At 42.8% G+C, this 14,536-nt stretch overlaps 1 protein-coding gene across 1 annotated transcript in view; it reads right to left on the minus strand.

Moving 5' to 3' along the window:
- Positions 1-14,536, minus strand: part of BMPER (BMP binding endothelial regulator) — a 271,041-nt gene that overhangs the window by 119,034 nt on the left and 137,471 nt on the right. Inside the window, exons 7-8 of the mRNA XM_027102219.1 lie at positions 6,552-6,651; positions 861-970 (exon numbers count right to left, since the gene is read on the minus strand). Of these exons, the coding sequence (XP_026958020.1) occupies positions 861-970; positions 6,552-6,651 (210 nt within the window). The remainder of the gene's footprint in view (positions 1-860; positions 971-6,551; positions 6,652-14,536) is intronic.

Raw genomic sequence — 14,536 nt, forward strand, 5'->3', positions numbered from 1 at the left:
CTCCCTGAAGGAGTGCATGCTACTTAACAAAGCATGCCTCAAGTAACCAGGAACTTCTGAACTCTAATCCCAGCTACTGACTCATAGTTGACATTGAGAAAAGCTCCTCTTTCCCTCTATAGCCCTCTGGCTATTAAAAACAAAACAGCAACTATCACCATCAAAATGTATTACTCTAAACTCGTGTCACATAGATGTTTGGGTTAACTCACTGATGAATGATCCTAAAGTCCTCCATATAAATGATTTTCTCGGTTTCAGAAATACATCACCACATAAACATAGTCTAGAAACGTGTGATATGTATCCCTTTAAATTTCTGAAGCTGTGGAATTCTTTCTTTACCAGTCACTAGACTTGTGGTTGCCTTTTGAGAAAAGTGTGCAATGACTCAAGTAAGAAATGGTACAACGAACAACACATAAATACTCTCTTCGCAAGCTACCAGGTTTATTTTTATGATAAACTGTGAATCCATGCCTTTCTTTTCTCTTGAATGTGATTAAAGCCATTTTTATTGCCAGGTGCATCAGAGAATTCATCTTGAATAACTAGAGCCAGAGAACATTGCCATGTGCATTTGTCTGATTTTTTTAGAAAGTCCTTCAGGAAGGACAGCCGCTAAGAGTTTAATTCTCACCACCAGGAGCTAACTTACTGGTCCTGGGAAGATGACAGTGAGTTGTAATTTGGGTCCTATGTTTGAACATTCTTGTGACCTTGAAGTAAGATTTTACTCATAAAGTGACATCAATAATGCCTCCTTCCCATAATTAACACATTATCATGTTTGGCTATGTTAACACTAAAAACCAAAAATGCTATCAGTGTTGGACCACAGCCCCTCAGAACCTCCTTACCCTGCAGGTACATGCAGTGCAGTTATCATAGAGAAAAGAGGATCCATTGTCATAAACATCACTGCGAAAGAGGCAGCTTCCAAACGGGAGGTCAAATACTTTCCTCTGACCTAGAGGGAAGCAATGGCATAGCGTTAGCAAGACAGAAGCCAGGTATGTCCCACTTCATCATCAGCAATTACATCACAGGAGTGTTAAACATTCTCACAAGACCAGCTATTTTGGTGCACAAAAACAGAGCCTTGGGTCAGATGTTCCCAGGGGATCCCCAGGAGTCATGACTTTAGAGAGTTTTTGCTAAAGAGACTTTAATTCCACACTGAATCCTTTAAGTTCAACAAATCTTTATTACGAGTTCATCATAGTGAAGCAGGATGACTAAGACATTCTATCCTGACAGAGCTCAGTCTACTGGGGAAATACACCCACAAAAGATGATTTCAATACAGCAAGATGGTCAGCTCTGGAAAGAAGCCAATCTGGGAACTGTGGGGACAGGGAGGGAAAGAAGACTTCTTGGAGGATGTGATGCCTGAGCTGTATCTGAAAGAATAAATAAAATTATCCAGAAAGTGGGTATTGGCAGGGAAGAGGCAGGAGAAGTCAAGATATCCCAGGAAGGACTAGGATGAGGAAAAAGAACTAATGAGATAGCATCTCAGTTGAAGAAATGATAAGTCCATTGGCATGAAGGGTGACGCTAACTCAAAGAGCACAGAGAGGCAGACTCCAACTCCCCCAGGGTCCAACCTTCCACAGGCATCACACCGCTTGTAGAATTACCTTGGTTTTCCCTGATGTGAGGATTTGACTGGGGACCCAAAGGACCAAAAGAGCAACCCCGAATAAAGGGTACAATCCAATATCCTCCTTTCTTTCAGTATTTGAGTCTCTACTCCTTGGATCACATAAAACATCCCTGAAATATTACTTCAATTAAGGACTAAGTTGAGAAGTCAAAGATTAATCATCACTCATCAGATTTATACCCACACTCTTCCTGTAAAAAGGTTAAAAGAAATCTCTATTTATTAGGAGGCCCAATGAAATGCTGAAATACTTATAAGCACATGCTAAGTGCTATTCTCAGAATTAGAATTGTTCAAATCAGAGAGATATTTCTGTCTTTTAAGAATTAAAAATAGCTCTGCTTCAATTGAGTATTTTTTCCAAATTGTGATAACCTGGTTTGCCTTTTTCCTATCTTTTATAGATGGTTGGACTGGTGGATTGATACATCAGTAAACTGCTGAACAAAAAGACTCTTCAACGAGTTTATCCCCCTGAACAAATGTGACCAATGGCTTGAATTATCCCTCTAGAAAATGTAAATTTTACCTAAAAATATTGGTGTAAAGCTCTTAGCACGGAGCCTGGTACTCGTTAAACACACCCAATAAGTGGCAGATGATAAGTGTTATCATTATTAGAGGTGGTATAATTCAAATACGATCCTGGGCTGTGTCACCCCAAGAGGTGCACTGGGGGACTTCCCCAGCGGTCCAGTGGTTAAGACTCCACATTTCCACTGCAGGGAGCACGCACGGGTTCAGTCCCTGGTCAGGGAACTAAGATCCCGCATGCGGCTCAGCGCAGCCAGAAACAAATAAATAAATAAGAGGTGCACTGGGTACTCTGTGTACACAAACCTCTGATGAGGCTATCATTGAAAACCAGAAAAGAGAGGAAAAGAATGTTGTCATACAAAAGGCAGAGGTATGTTGTGTGAATGAACCTTGGTCAAGGGAGAATTGAACAGCAAATCAGTGTCCAACAAGCCGAAAGTCTAATTAGTCTAACATGCACCTAGTAAGCATCCCTGTGTTTCCTTTTTTTCCTTTCTGTCTTCTGTTGTGTGGGTATGTTTCTTTTTACTTTCAAAAAACATACAATCTTACTTTAATCCCAAAGTCATCATGGCTCAAAATAAGATAAAACATTCAAAAGAATGGTTCAGAGACTCCATGCATAGCCTAATTTAAGCCATTTCCACATTGTTCTGCAGGGGCTTAGCCCAACTGTAAAAGGTCTCATTTGGAAGAATTATGACTTTCAAGTTTCCTAAGCCTTGACGTTCCTTTTGTAGTCTGTCTTATGACCACGGACAGAAAAATCTGCATTCAATACAACAGCCATTGTTCATGTGAGAAACCTCTGACTTGACTCAGAATATCCACGATACCAGCTTCAAAGCATCAATCAAGCCTACTTATCTTCAAGGCCAGGCCCCAAACGACACCTCCTCTGTGGTGACTTTCCCACTTAGACAGGACACTGCTTCCACCATGACCCACAGCATGAGAATTTCAACAACAGCGCACTGGCTAATTCTATCCCAGGGGCACAAGAACACGCTGGCAACCCAAGAAGCACACAAATCAGTGGAAATGCCTTTAGTCAGCCATGTCTAAACAATTCTGCTTTGTTCTTAGAATACCTTTGTATTTACTTTAAAAGTAGGGGTGTGTGTGTGTGTGTGTGTGTGTGTACACAGCAGGAAGGCAAACATTGTTAGATGAAGAATTAGCAGCAGAATCCTCCAAAGAGGAGAAATCTGCCTTAGTTTAACAAGATACTTTTATTTGCCAATTTGGTTGTAGAAAGATAAGGCTTCAAGGTATGGCCATGATAAGCTGGGAAGGAGGAAAATAAATCAGCAGATGTTTTGGAACTGGGGAAGGCAAGCTATAAAAGAAAAGACAGATATTCAAGGAAAAAGTATGGACAGTAAGGAAAGGAGACTGGAGCCCAAACAAAAGAGGCAAACAGTGAAATTTTCCTGAAGGCAAAATATCTAAGACCTTTTAAGAACAAAGGGAGCTTAATAGTTCATTTTATGTTATTCACTGTGCTTCCCTGAAAAGTAATCATCCCCATTGATGGTAAACCTTCAGTGAAATCTGCTATGCAAGCCCTGACTCAATAGAACGACAGAATGTGAAAAGACTAGAGGGGGGCTGTCCCTGAAAGGACAAAATGATGTTGAAGAAGAAGAAGGAAGAGGAAGAGGAGGAGGGAAGGGGGAGGGGGAGGAGAGAATAGAGGAAAGAGAAAGGGTACAAAGAGAGAGAAAACAGCAGAAGCAGAAACACAAAGCCAGTGGTGACTAGAGAAAATATAAGCCATCCCCCAAGGGTCCCTGGAGATTCTGGTGGGGATGCTGGATATTCTCTTGTATTCACGTGATGGATCAAGCTACTTTTATTTGAATCTTAAAGAGTCTGACCTCAACTAACTCAAGGACCTAAGGATCACATGGAAGAAGCTGACATAAAGTTTAAACAAAAGCCAAAGAGTCTCATGCTCTAGAGCCTCTCCATCATGGGTTGTCTCCTCTCAGTTGGTAACATTCGTGCTGCTCTCCATGTCACCAGGGAAGATGAGTGGCAGCAGGTTAAAGTAACTGCGGGCTCAAGAATCACAGAGACTCATGTTCAGGTGTCAACTTCATAGCTCACTAGCTGTGCTACCTTCTAGGAATCTGCTTGCTTCTCAGTACAATAAAACTAAGAATGGCACCTACATTACACATCAGAATCCTACACTTAGCACCTGTATGTCACAGCCTCTTGAGAAAACTAAATGAGAAAAAGTATATACAGTGTTTTCACATGGTGCCTAGCACATAGCAATTGCTCAAAAAGAAATAGCTAATCCTCCTTTTTTATTGACTATTATTCATTATTCCCTTCCAAACCTCTCATTTTTGGCATGTTATCCTCCTGCTTGTTTTTGCCTCTAAAAGTATTGGGTTGGCCAAAAAGTTCCTTCGCTTTTTAAGTAAAAATAAAAGACACATTTTTCATTTTCACCAAGAACTTTATTTTTTTTAATTTATTTATCTTTTTTTGCGGTACGCGGGCCTCTCACTGTTGTGGCCTCTCCCGTTGCGGAGCACAGGTTCCGGACACGCAGGCTCAGCGGCCACGGCTCATGGGCCCAGCCGCTCCGTGGCATGTGGGATCCTCCCGGACCGGGGCACGAACCCGTGTCCCCTGCATTGGCAGGCGGACTCTCAACCACTGCGCCACCAGGGAAGCCCTTCCACCAAGAACTTTATTGAACAAACATATTCACCATTTTGTTCCACTACCTTCTGCCATTTTTCAGGCAATTTCATAATTCCATCTTCCCAAAACTTTTTGAGCAAAGAACTGTTCCAGGTGTCTTCCAGGGAACTGAAATTTTTTCCATTAAGGGAGTTTTGTAAAGACTGAAATAAATGGAAATCTGAAGATGCAATGTCTGGTGGATACAGTGGATGAATCAGAACTTCCCAGCCAAGCTGTAACAGTTTTTGCCTGGTCATCAAAGAAACATGCGGTCTTGCGTTATCCTGATGGAAGGTTATGCGTTTTCTGTTGACTAATTCCAGACGCTGTTCGCCGAGTGCTGCTTTCAGTTGGTCTAACTGGGAGTAGTACTTGTTGGAATTAATCGTTGGGTTTTCCGGAAGGAGCTCATAATAGAGCACTCCCTTCCAATCTCACCATATACATAACCTTCATCACCTTCTTTGGATGAAAACCAGCCTTTGGTGTGGTTGGTGGTGGTTCATTTCGCTTGCCCCACAATCTCTTCCATCCCACATTATTGTACAGTATCCACTTTTCATTGCCCGTCACAATTTGTTTTAAAAATGGAGCATTTTCGTTACATTTAAGTAGAGAATCGCATGCGGAAGCACAGTCAAGAAAGTTTTTTCCGCCTACCTTATGTGGAACCCAAACATCAAAGCGATGAACATAACCAAGCTGGTGCAAATGATTTTCAGCGCTTGATTTGGATATTTTGAGTATGTCGTCTATCTCCCGCATAGTATAACATTGATTGTTCTCAATTCCTCAGTTTGATCGCTATCAACTTCAACTGGTCTATCCTACTGTGGAGCATCGTCCAGCAAGACATCTCCAGCACAAAACTTCGCAAACCACTTTTGACACGTTCATGTTACAGCACTTTCTCCATACACTGCACAAATCTTTTTTTGCGTTTCAGTTGTGTTTTTACCTTTTTTGAAATAATAAAGAATGATATGCCAAAAATGTTGCTTTTTTCTTCCATCTTCAATATTAAAATGGCTATACAAAAATTCACCAATTTTGATAAGGTTTTTTTTTTTTTAAAGCACGCTGATATGACAGTTGTCACAATACAATCTAACAAAATTTTTTGAATGAAGTTAAAGACAACTAAGCACTACTAGAGCCATCATATGGAAAAAACCAAACGAACTTTTTGGCCAACCCAATTACACTATATTCCTCCATGTGCATTTACTTCACACGCCTTTAAAAGATATTCCTACTAAATGTCAGATGCCCAGTTAAAGATTGTTTCCCAATACTGTTCTCCCCACAAAAATATATTCCTACTAATCATCATATGTCCAATTAAAGATGGTTTCTTCAATACTGTTCTCCCCACAAGGGGCTATTATCCCAGGTTGTCCAGTGTACTGGGTTTATAGATACATGGGAAGACAAGAGAAAAGAAAGCTCTGTGGAGGCCCAGAAGAGAGACAAACTCTGTACACACCTTACACTCGGGTAATCAGAAGAAGGCATTGTCTCTAAGAAGCCACGAAATAGCACAATTTGAGAACCTCAAGATAACAAAGTGGATGACGACTCTCAGCAGAAACTCCAAGAAGAAATTACATTGTTCTTTGACCTGCAAACAGTCACTCACCCAAACATTTGGGGCAGCACTGTCCTGGGGGAATGTGGCTAAGGTGCTGAGGACAGGAGAGAATGGGACAGACTTCTCTCACGCACTGTGTCCTGCCTCCCTGAAGAAAAGAGAAAGAGAAAAAAAGCACATTTAGAAAAGTACTTGCATATATATATATTGTCTAACCAAGATATCTGGAACAAACCTAGGCCTTTCCTGGTGCTGGGTCGCTGGGGTGACTGCTCAGATCTGTGCAACTGTCCCCAGGCATCCTTTGATCTTCCCTGTAAGTCCCATGAATGATACCTGTGAGAAGACCGACCACCCCTAAAGAGATGGCTACAGCATCACCTCTCCCCAGTCACCACCACCTTTCTTTACCTTTTCCCCTCTTAAGACCAGCCAACCATCTCAGTTTGCCTGAGATTTGAGGCTTTCAATACTAAAACCAGGGAAGTCTCGGGCAAACACAAACGAGGTGGGCTCTCTTTCCAAGCCCAATGCAACAAAGCAACTACTGGGGTTTTACTGAGATGTGTCCTCTTCTGTCCTGCTGACAGCTTCCTCCATGAAGGCTTCCCTTTTGGCCACACCTTAAAGGTGTTGCTAGAGTGGCTCAGCAAGGCTCGGATTTGGGGAAGTTAGCCAATCTGCTGAAAATGGATATACTGAAAGCCAATGTTCGGAAGAACCATTTCACTGAAGTCGCCCAGCTAACCAAACCTGTTTCGATTAAGTAAGTAGAAGGTTTATGATTATCGATATTAGAAGGACTGGCAGAGCTTTAGCAGCCTTGGAAGATGTTCTAGAGCCTTCAAATCTTTCCCTGCCCCTCATCCTTGACCCTTTCTGTCCTCCAGCATCTATCACCTCTGACACCCATTCCTTTCTTCTCTTCCTCAGCATCCCTCCTTCTCTGCCCGTCAGCATCTCTCGCCTCTCCAGGATGTGAAGATGAGCATACCAACTCCCCCTTCCCTATCCCTCAGCAGGGACCCCTGTTTTTCCAGCCTCAGCAACTTGTAACTGAATCTTCAGAAAGCTGGAGCAGAAAAAAAGAAAAGTGCTTTCCAGTCAATTTACATCCAATAACTCCGCAAGGCTCGTGTGAAAACCATCCTGTGCACTATGAATTGCTATCAAATTTGGGAATAATTAAGGTTTTTTCTTTAGAAAAATCAGTAAGTTTGGTAGATAGATCACTAGGCAAATGGAATTTCAATGAATTGGCTTCTCTAGGATTTGAGCTAGAAACCAAACTAGTAGACCCTAAAAGTACCCATTGTCTCAAGCCTGGAATTTCTATCTCGAGAGAAATCAGGAAATGAGGAGCTCACGCTTCAAAGAGTCCTGGGCCTCGCAAGGGAAAGATTCCCTTGTGGCGTTTCCTCACACCTTCCCCAGCACTTTCTGTATTGACACCAGACATTAGCCGTCTGGATCCTGCCCATCCTAGCATACTACTGTCGCCTGTTGTTTCTGCTTTCCCTTCCTGTTCTTGCCATTTTCATTATGATAGTTTATTTTTTGGTAGGAATGGATGAAAAGGGTAGGGCACGTTATGTCTTTTTAAATATTTATTATTTTTAAGCCACTTTAATGTTGGCTTCTTCCCCAAACCAACAGAAAACACACGAAAATACCACAAAAAGCTCTTCTGTTGTTTTTACATTATTTCCAGATCAGCAAGAATCGCTAAAACTCTCCTAGGAATCCCTGGCTGTTCTCAGTGAGGTTCCTCACTCAACTCTGCATAATCCTGAAGTCTGGCCTTTCACCAGACTTCAGAGGCGCATAACCTGAGTCTAGGTCATACTGTGAGGTCTGCCCCAGCTTATACATAAACCACAAAAGTCAAATCTAGAGGGAGGACAGAATGCTCTCTTTAGCTTTTAATTTCAAAGAAGTTCATCTGCCAGCAACTTCCTAAAATCATGAAGCCTTGGGCCACACGAGGTTGCCTGGGTGTCAGCTTCTCTTAGGTGCACAGAGAACGTATTCTTTTCATGGATATTCTCTGTTCTTGTTGGATAAGCATCTATTTTTCAAGCATATTTTAAAATGAAAATTTAAGAAAAATATTGCATAACTGCATAGCCGTTAACTTGTCCAACACACTGGAAAGCTGGCCAAAGACTGTGTGTACTCCAGTAATTTTCCTTACAATAAGGTCAAAGAGTGAATTTTGCATACATAATACAACTGCAGTTTGTGTTTCCCAAGAGTCTGTTAAAGTAACTTGAACTCCAATCCGGGTTTGCTGGTTTGGTCAGGTTTTATTTTGTTTGGGTTGCAGTACTGTAGCATAGCCCAAGTCCCAAGGCTGCATTCCAATTAATACCTCCAAAGAAAGTCCCAGGCCCTTTCGGCTCACAACCTGCTTCTGTGATTTCAACTCAGCAGGGACTCTGGTTAAACTATAAGCTGGGGCTCTGCTGTAAACTAAGAAAGTTAAAATAGCAGAAATAAATATGTCTGGTTCTAAAAATGTACTAATTCCTATTGTAACCGCACTAACTCAGGCTCTATCAGATTATCGCCATCGCTTTCTAATTGGCTTCCCTGCCTCAACTCTCTTACACTAAACTATCCTGGGAGGTTCAGTATCTCCAAGACTCCTTTCCAGCACCCAACCACTGTTTCATTCTTTGATCAAAGACTTATTCAAGGTCTACCATATGTTGGGGATACAGCAGTGAATATAACATACAAAAATCATTCTTTATGGAGCGTGCCCCCATGCTAAGGTGGGGGATGACTTACCACTGCATTCAGGAGGAAGTTCAGCCCACTTAAGCTAAAAGTCAATGTAGAAGTGAGTATGTGTGTGTAGAATCCTTTTTCTCCTGACACAGAGCCCATCTACATCCCTCAGACTCCCTTGCAGCTAGGGGTGGTCAATGGGAGGTAGATGAAAATAATGTAGAACACTTCCAGGCCCGACTCATAAAAATCTCTCCCATTCAAAGCACCATGCTCTCACTTTCTCTTCCTACTGGAAGGAAAGCCAGCTGAATGGTGAGAACAGCAAGAATCTTGCAACAAAGTGAAACCTGCTTCTCTGAGTCACCATATGGAAATCTACCCACTAAACACGTGCAAGGAACTGTTAAATGAGCAAGAAATAAATTTTATTTTGTTAAAACACGCAGATGCATTAGTTCTTTGTTACTGCAGTTAGGCTACTTTGTCAAGATACCCCATAATCTTCTCTCTCATCTCCTTTCCTCCCAACACCAACACAGAGAGAGGGTTCCTGTGTATCTTGTTTCTTTCCTGTCCCCAAGAACATCTTATGCCTTCTATCTTCTTTCTACATGCCTCTTTCCCTCTCTCCCCCCATCATTAACCCCTATGGAAATCGGGCTTCACTCAAGGTCTATTTCACACGTCTTCTCATCTGTGAAGTCTTCTAGATGCCTTCATTTCCAAGTAACCTCCTCCATCTTCCCATACCTCTTCTTTTCTCATCTGTATTCCTGTATTTTTGACACATACATAAACGTTTAACCCTGAGAGACACTGGTTTTGCCTCTAAGCTAGATTATGGTACGGGCAGGAACCAGTCCTTTGAGCCTAATATCCTTCAAGAGAGTAATGGGGGCTTCCCTGGTGGCGCAGTGGTTGAGAGTCTGCCTGCCGATGCAGGGGACGCGGGTTCGCGCCCCGGTCCGGGAAGATCCCACATGCCACGGAGCGGCTAGGCCCGTGAGCCATGGCCGCTGAGCCTGCGCGTCCGGAGCCTGTGCTCCGCAATGCAAGAGGCCAAAACAGTGAGAGGCCCGCGTACCGCAAAAAAAAAAAAAAAGGAGAGTAATGGGCTCAAGGAAGCATCTCAGTAAAAATTCGTTGAATGAAAGAAAGAGCCGCCACACAGAATGAGCTCCAGAATCCAGATGAATTTTTCAGAGCGCTTTAACTACAGGGTGCTGATCAGATGGCAGAGTTCAGGGCTGTCTGCATCCCCTTACCTTTGTATCTCCTTGGGTTTTGAATATTTTGGGTACCAATTAAACGTTGGTGCTGATACTTCAAAAAGCAACACTCCACTTCAATTTGTAAAGCTGGCAGGATTCCTAGTATTCCATGTATTTTTGTCAAATGTTTGAAAATTTCTAAATGGTTAAAATGCATAAGGACTAATGCCTATTCCCATCTGGTCAACAAGAAGAGGCAAGCTAGGAACTTCCACCATACTGGTGAGTTACAATTTTCACCATTTGCCATTCCTTGAGAAGGCAAGTTTGTTCTTTAGAAGTGGTCCTTTGTTCTAATTACATATGTGAGTGCTTCTCCAAAAGTAGCTGTTTTTAAAAGAAAAACATGAAACTTGTTCCAGGTCTATTTTCTTATTTTTGTTTTAGCTGATTTAGTCAAGAACACAATTGCTCTGTGTCAAAGTTTACCCTAGAGCAAGAGTTCTGTTGCGTAATAATAATAAAAAAAATCTATCTTCCTGAATATAGTGATGAGTGCAAGATGATAAAACCACAGCCATGTGCATGCAGGATGCTTCTCCCACCCCTGAGGGCTGCTGAGAATTGGGGGCTGGAAACCTTTCTGTAGCATGTGACATGGCACTCATCCCTTGACCGGGAAACAGAGTGTGGGCCCCTAATGGGAGGCGGGGGGAAGCACAGCAGTGCATTGCTAACCGGTTACAACCAATCAACTACACTCAACCACATTCTGGAGCAGTTTTTTTCCCAATGTGCAACTGCTTGAAGAAAATGGACTTCTCCATTGATTCTAGATAAAAATGGGGAAAGTGGGAGAGAAAAACTGGAGGGGTTAGTGTAGGGGAGAAATACATCTTGGGTGCAAAGAGTTCATGTGTGACCCATAACTCTTACATCAAAATAGCCAGTGGTATAGAGCTGACCTGTGAGCAGAGCACCAACTCTGAATTACAGGTTAGGTCAAAAATCTTTCCCCAAAGAAATGGATGTCCTTATCCATGCCTCTCTTCAACCTGGAAATTTATTTTGGTAAAGTTGCGGAGCATGACAATTACTTCAGGGGTAAAGGACTTGGTTCTTGGCCAGTGCAGAACAGGAAATCCAAGCAGAAGAGAGGCAGCAGGAGAGCTGTGAGGCTGAGGGAGCAGAAGTAGAGTGGACAAAGGCAGAGATGTCACCTGCAAATTATAGTGGGTGATAAGCCCACTACGATGGGAGAGAGAGAGAAATAGAAAGGTATATATAGATACACACACACTACATAGGCATATATGTATACACCACATGGCATAATAATTTGTGTGGGAGGTTGTGAGACTTACCCACTAGACTATGGCTTTTCAACTTTGGCATTATTGATGTTTTGAGTCAGATAAGTCTTTGTTTCAGGATGCCATTGTGTGCATCGTAGGATGTTTAGCAACATCCCTGGCCTCTATTCACTAGATGCCAGTATCTCCCTTCATCCCCTGGTTGTTATAAACAGGAACGTCTCCAGACACTGCCAAATGTCCCTGGGGGACAAAATCAATTCCAGTTGAGAACGACTGCACTAGACCAACGTTTTCGCAAGCCACAGTCCAGGAATCTGCATTTTTAATAACTTTCCCAGCTGAGTTGGATGCTGCTGTCCAAGGCACTGCATGTTGCAAATGCCTCACTAACAGGAGCTTCCAGCAAGCAGGGATTAAAGCTTATTTCTCTTGTGAGTTTCTCCAGCAGCTAGTGCACATCACAGCTTGTAACATGTGATCGAGACATGTGTTCTCAATGATGGAGAACATTTTTCAGGTGGAGGGGTTCTCTCTGAGAGAAGAATCGGGTCCCATTTCACCTCTCTGGTAGCTGAAGGCCACTTTTATTCAGGCTTGTGGAGGCAGAGGGTAGGAGGGAAGGAATGGGTGCCTGCGATGGATGGGATTGAATTGTGCTTCTCCAAGGCATCTGTGCTGAGTCCAATTCAGCCTTTATCATCACCATCTGTGTGGATCCTGGAGACGTTCGACCCCGAGAAGCTGAACATTATGCTATGCATGGGTGTTTGTTTCCAAGTCATAAAACAAAACTCAACTTCGATTCTACACAAAGAGTCAAGGATATGTCAGCAAAGCTTGGCCAAGATATTTATTTTGTCCCATGAAAATCTTGTGCAAACAATGACCCCTGAGAAGTGCCCACTGGGCTGATAAAAACAAAAACCTTTTTTTTTCCTTCACAGTCAGAAAATCAAGACCTGCTTTAAGAGTCAGCCCGAGCCAAATTCCTTTTATTTTTCCCATCAATTAATGTTTCTCAGTCCAATTGTATTGTTGTTTTGGTTTCCTACTGCTGCTGTAACAAATTACCACACAGACTTAGTGACTTAAAACAGCACACATTTATAATCTCACAATTCTGGAGGTCAGAAGTCTGAAATCAATTTCCCTGGGCTAAAATCAAAGCGTCGGCAGGGCTGCATTCCGTCTACAGACTCTACGGAAGAGTCTGTTTCCTCGTCTCTTCTGGCTTCTAGGCGCTGCCTGCCTCCCTTGGCTCATGGCCTCCTTTCTCCGTCGCCAAAGCCGTCAGTGTAGCGTCTTCAAATCTCTCTCTGACCCTGGCCCTTGCTTCCGTTACCACATCTCCTCTGACTCTGACCCTCCTGCTTCCCTTTTATAAGGACGCCTGTAAAAAGGGCCCATCCAGATAATCCAGAATAATCTCCCCATCTCAAAATCCTTAACTTAATCATATCTGCAAAATCCCTTTTGCCATATAATGTGACAGTCACAGGTTTGGGGGATTAGGATGTAGACATCTTGGCAGTCAGGGAGCCATTATTCTGCCTAACAAAATTATTATTAAAGAAATGACATTTAATTTCACTGTACAGTCCCAGATGTAATATTCCAGGTCTAATGTCACTACAACACACTATAATAACCTGTTCTATCAGCCTTTCCCTCACTGAACAAGCCAGTTTTTTCCCATGTTTTTCAGAAAGGAAAAGATAGCCAGGAATCTCAGTTTAAACCCCGGTCATATGATTGCTGAACTGAACACGTTCGTTACTTCCTGTGTGTTCTTCTTCCTATGCTCATCTCTAGGTATTTCATTCTACCTTTCAGAAGGTGACATTCAATCCAGACAATTTGATTTTCTCACCTTATTCACTCTCTCCTTGTTGTCACAGGCCGCGATCGTAAGTGCTGCTGGACGTCTTCAGGAGCAACTTTTTGGTGTTAAGGAAGGAGGACACCCACCCTGTTTGCCAACAGGTCTCTTCAGGGCCCTTAAATTGAAGTTCCCACCAAATTGTATGACGTGTCACCCTCTGGTCCATGCCAGTGAGCCCTGCAGGAACTTGAGTGTCCTCTGATGGCCAGACAGATGACTCCCAGAGGGTTTGACTGTGTTCATCCTATTCAGAGATACTTGCAGGGAATTACAGAGAAACTCCTGCATGGCCTCAGCTGGGCGGGGGTGGTGGGTTGTGTGGTACCACAGCCAGGCCTCCCCTGCTGCCAGCTCAAGGCTTATTTTCAGCCCAGGTGAGCAGGACCAGCCCAGCTGTGGAGACAGCAGTGGACTTCAAGGGCCCACGGAGGCAGAGTCAAAGGTCATAATTTTGTGAAATAAATATTAGAGTCATAAATAAATAGGTGATGTAAATGTGTTTATTATTTCTTCACTAACACTGTTTTCAAAGGGGGTTTCTGTCTTGTGTTTGCTTAAGCCTCATATTTAAAGGTGAAATTCATGTCTTCCTCTTTGGGTCCTTAGCTCTTTCTTGTCACTTAGCTGCATGGCAGGGCTTTGTGTTGTTTGTTTGTTTGTTTTTAATGTTTCTGCGTTGAAAAAGAAAATTTCAAACTTCTTCCTCTTCCCCTAACGCAGCTTTCCACGCAGGCAGACACACAAATCACTGTTAAGACTGGGATACTGCTAGAGGCAAATTCCAACTGGTTGGGGGTTTCCACAAATATTTGACTCCTTTCTTTGTCGATTATAGAAGCAGGAAGTTAAGACCACCCTGGAGGACCGAGATCTCTGAGCAAATGCCCT

Source organism: Aethalodelphis obliquidens, unplaced genomic scaffold (assembly GCF_003676395.1).
Source record: "Aethalodelphis obliquidens isolate GAN/ISIS:26980383/991018 unplaced genomic scaffold, ASM367639v1 scaffold5, whole genome shotgun sequence".
NCBI lineage: Eukaryota > Metazoa > Chordata > Mammalia > Artiodactyla > Delphinidae > Aethalodelphis > Aethalodelphis obliquidens.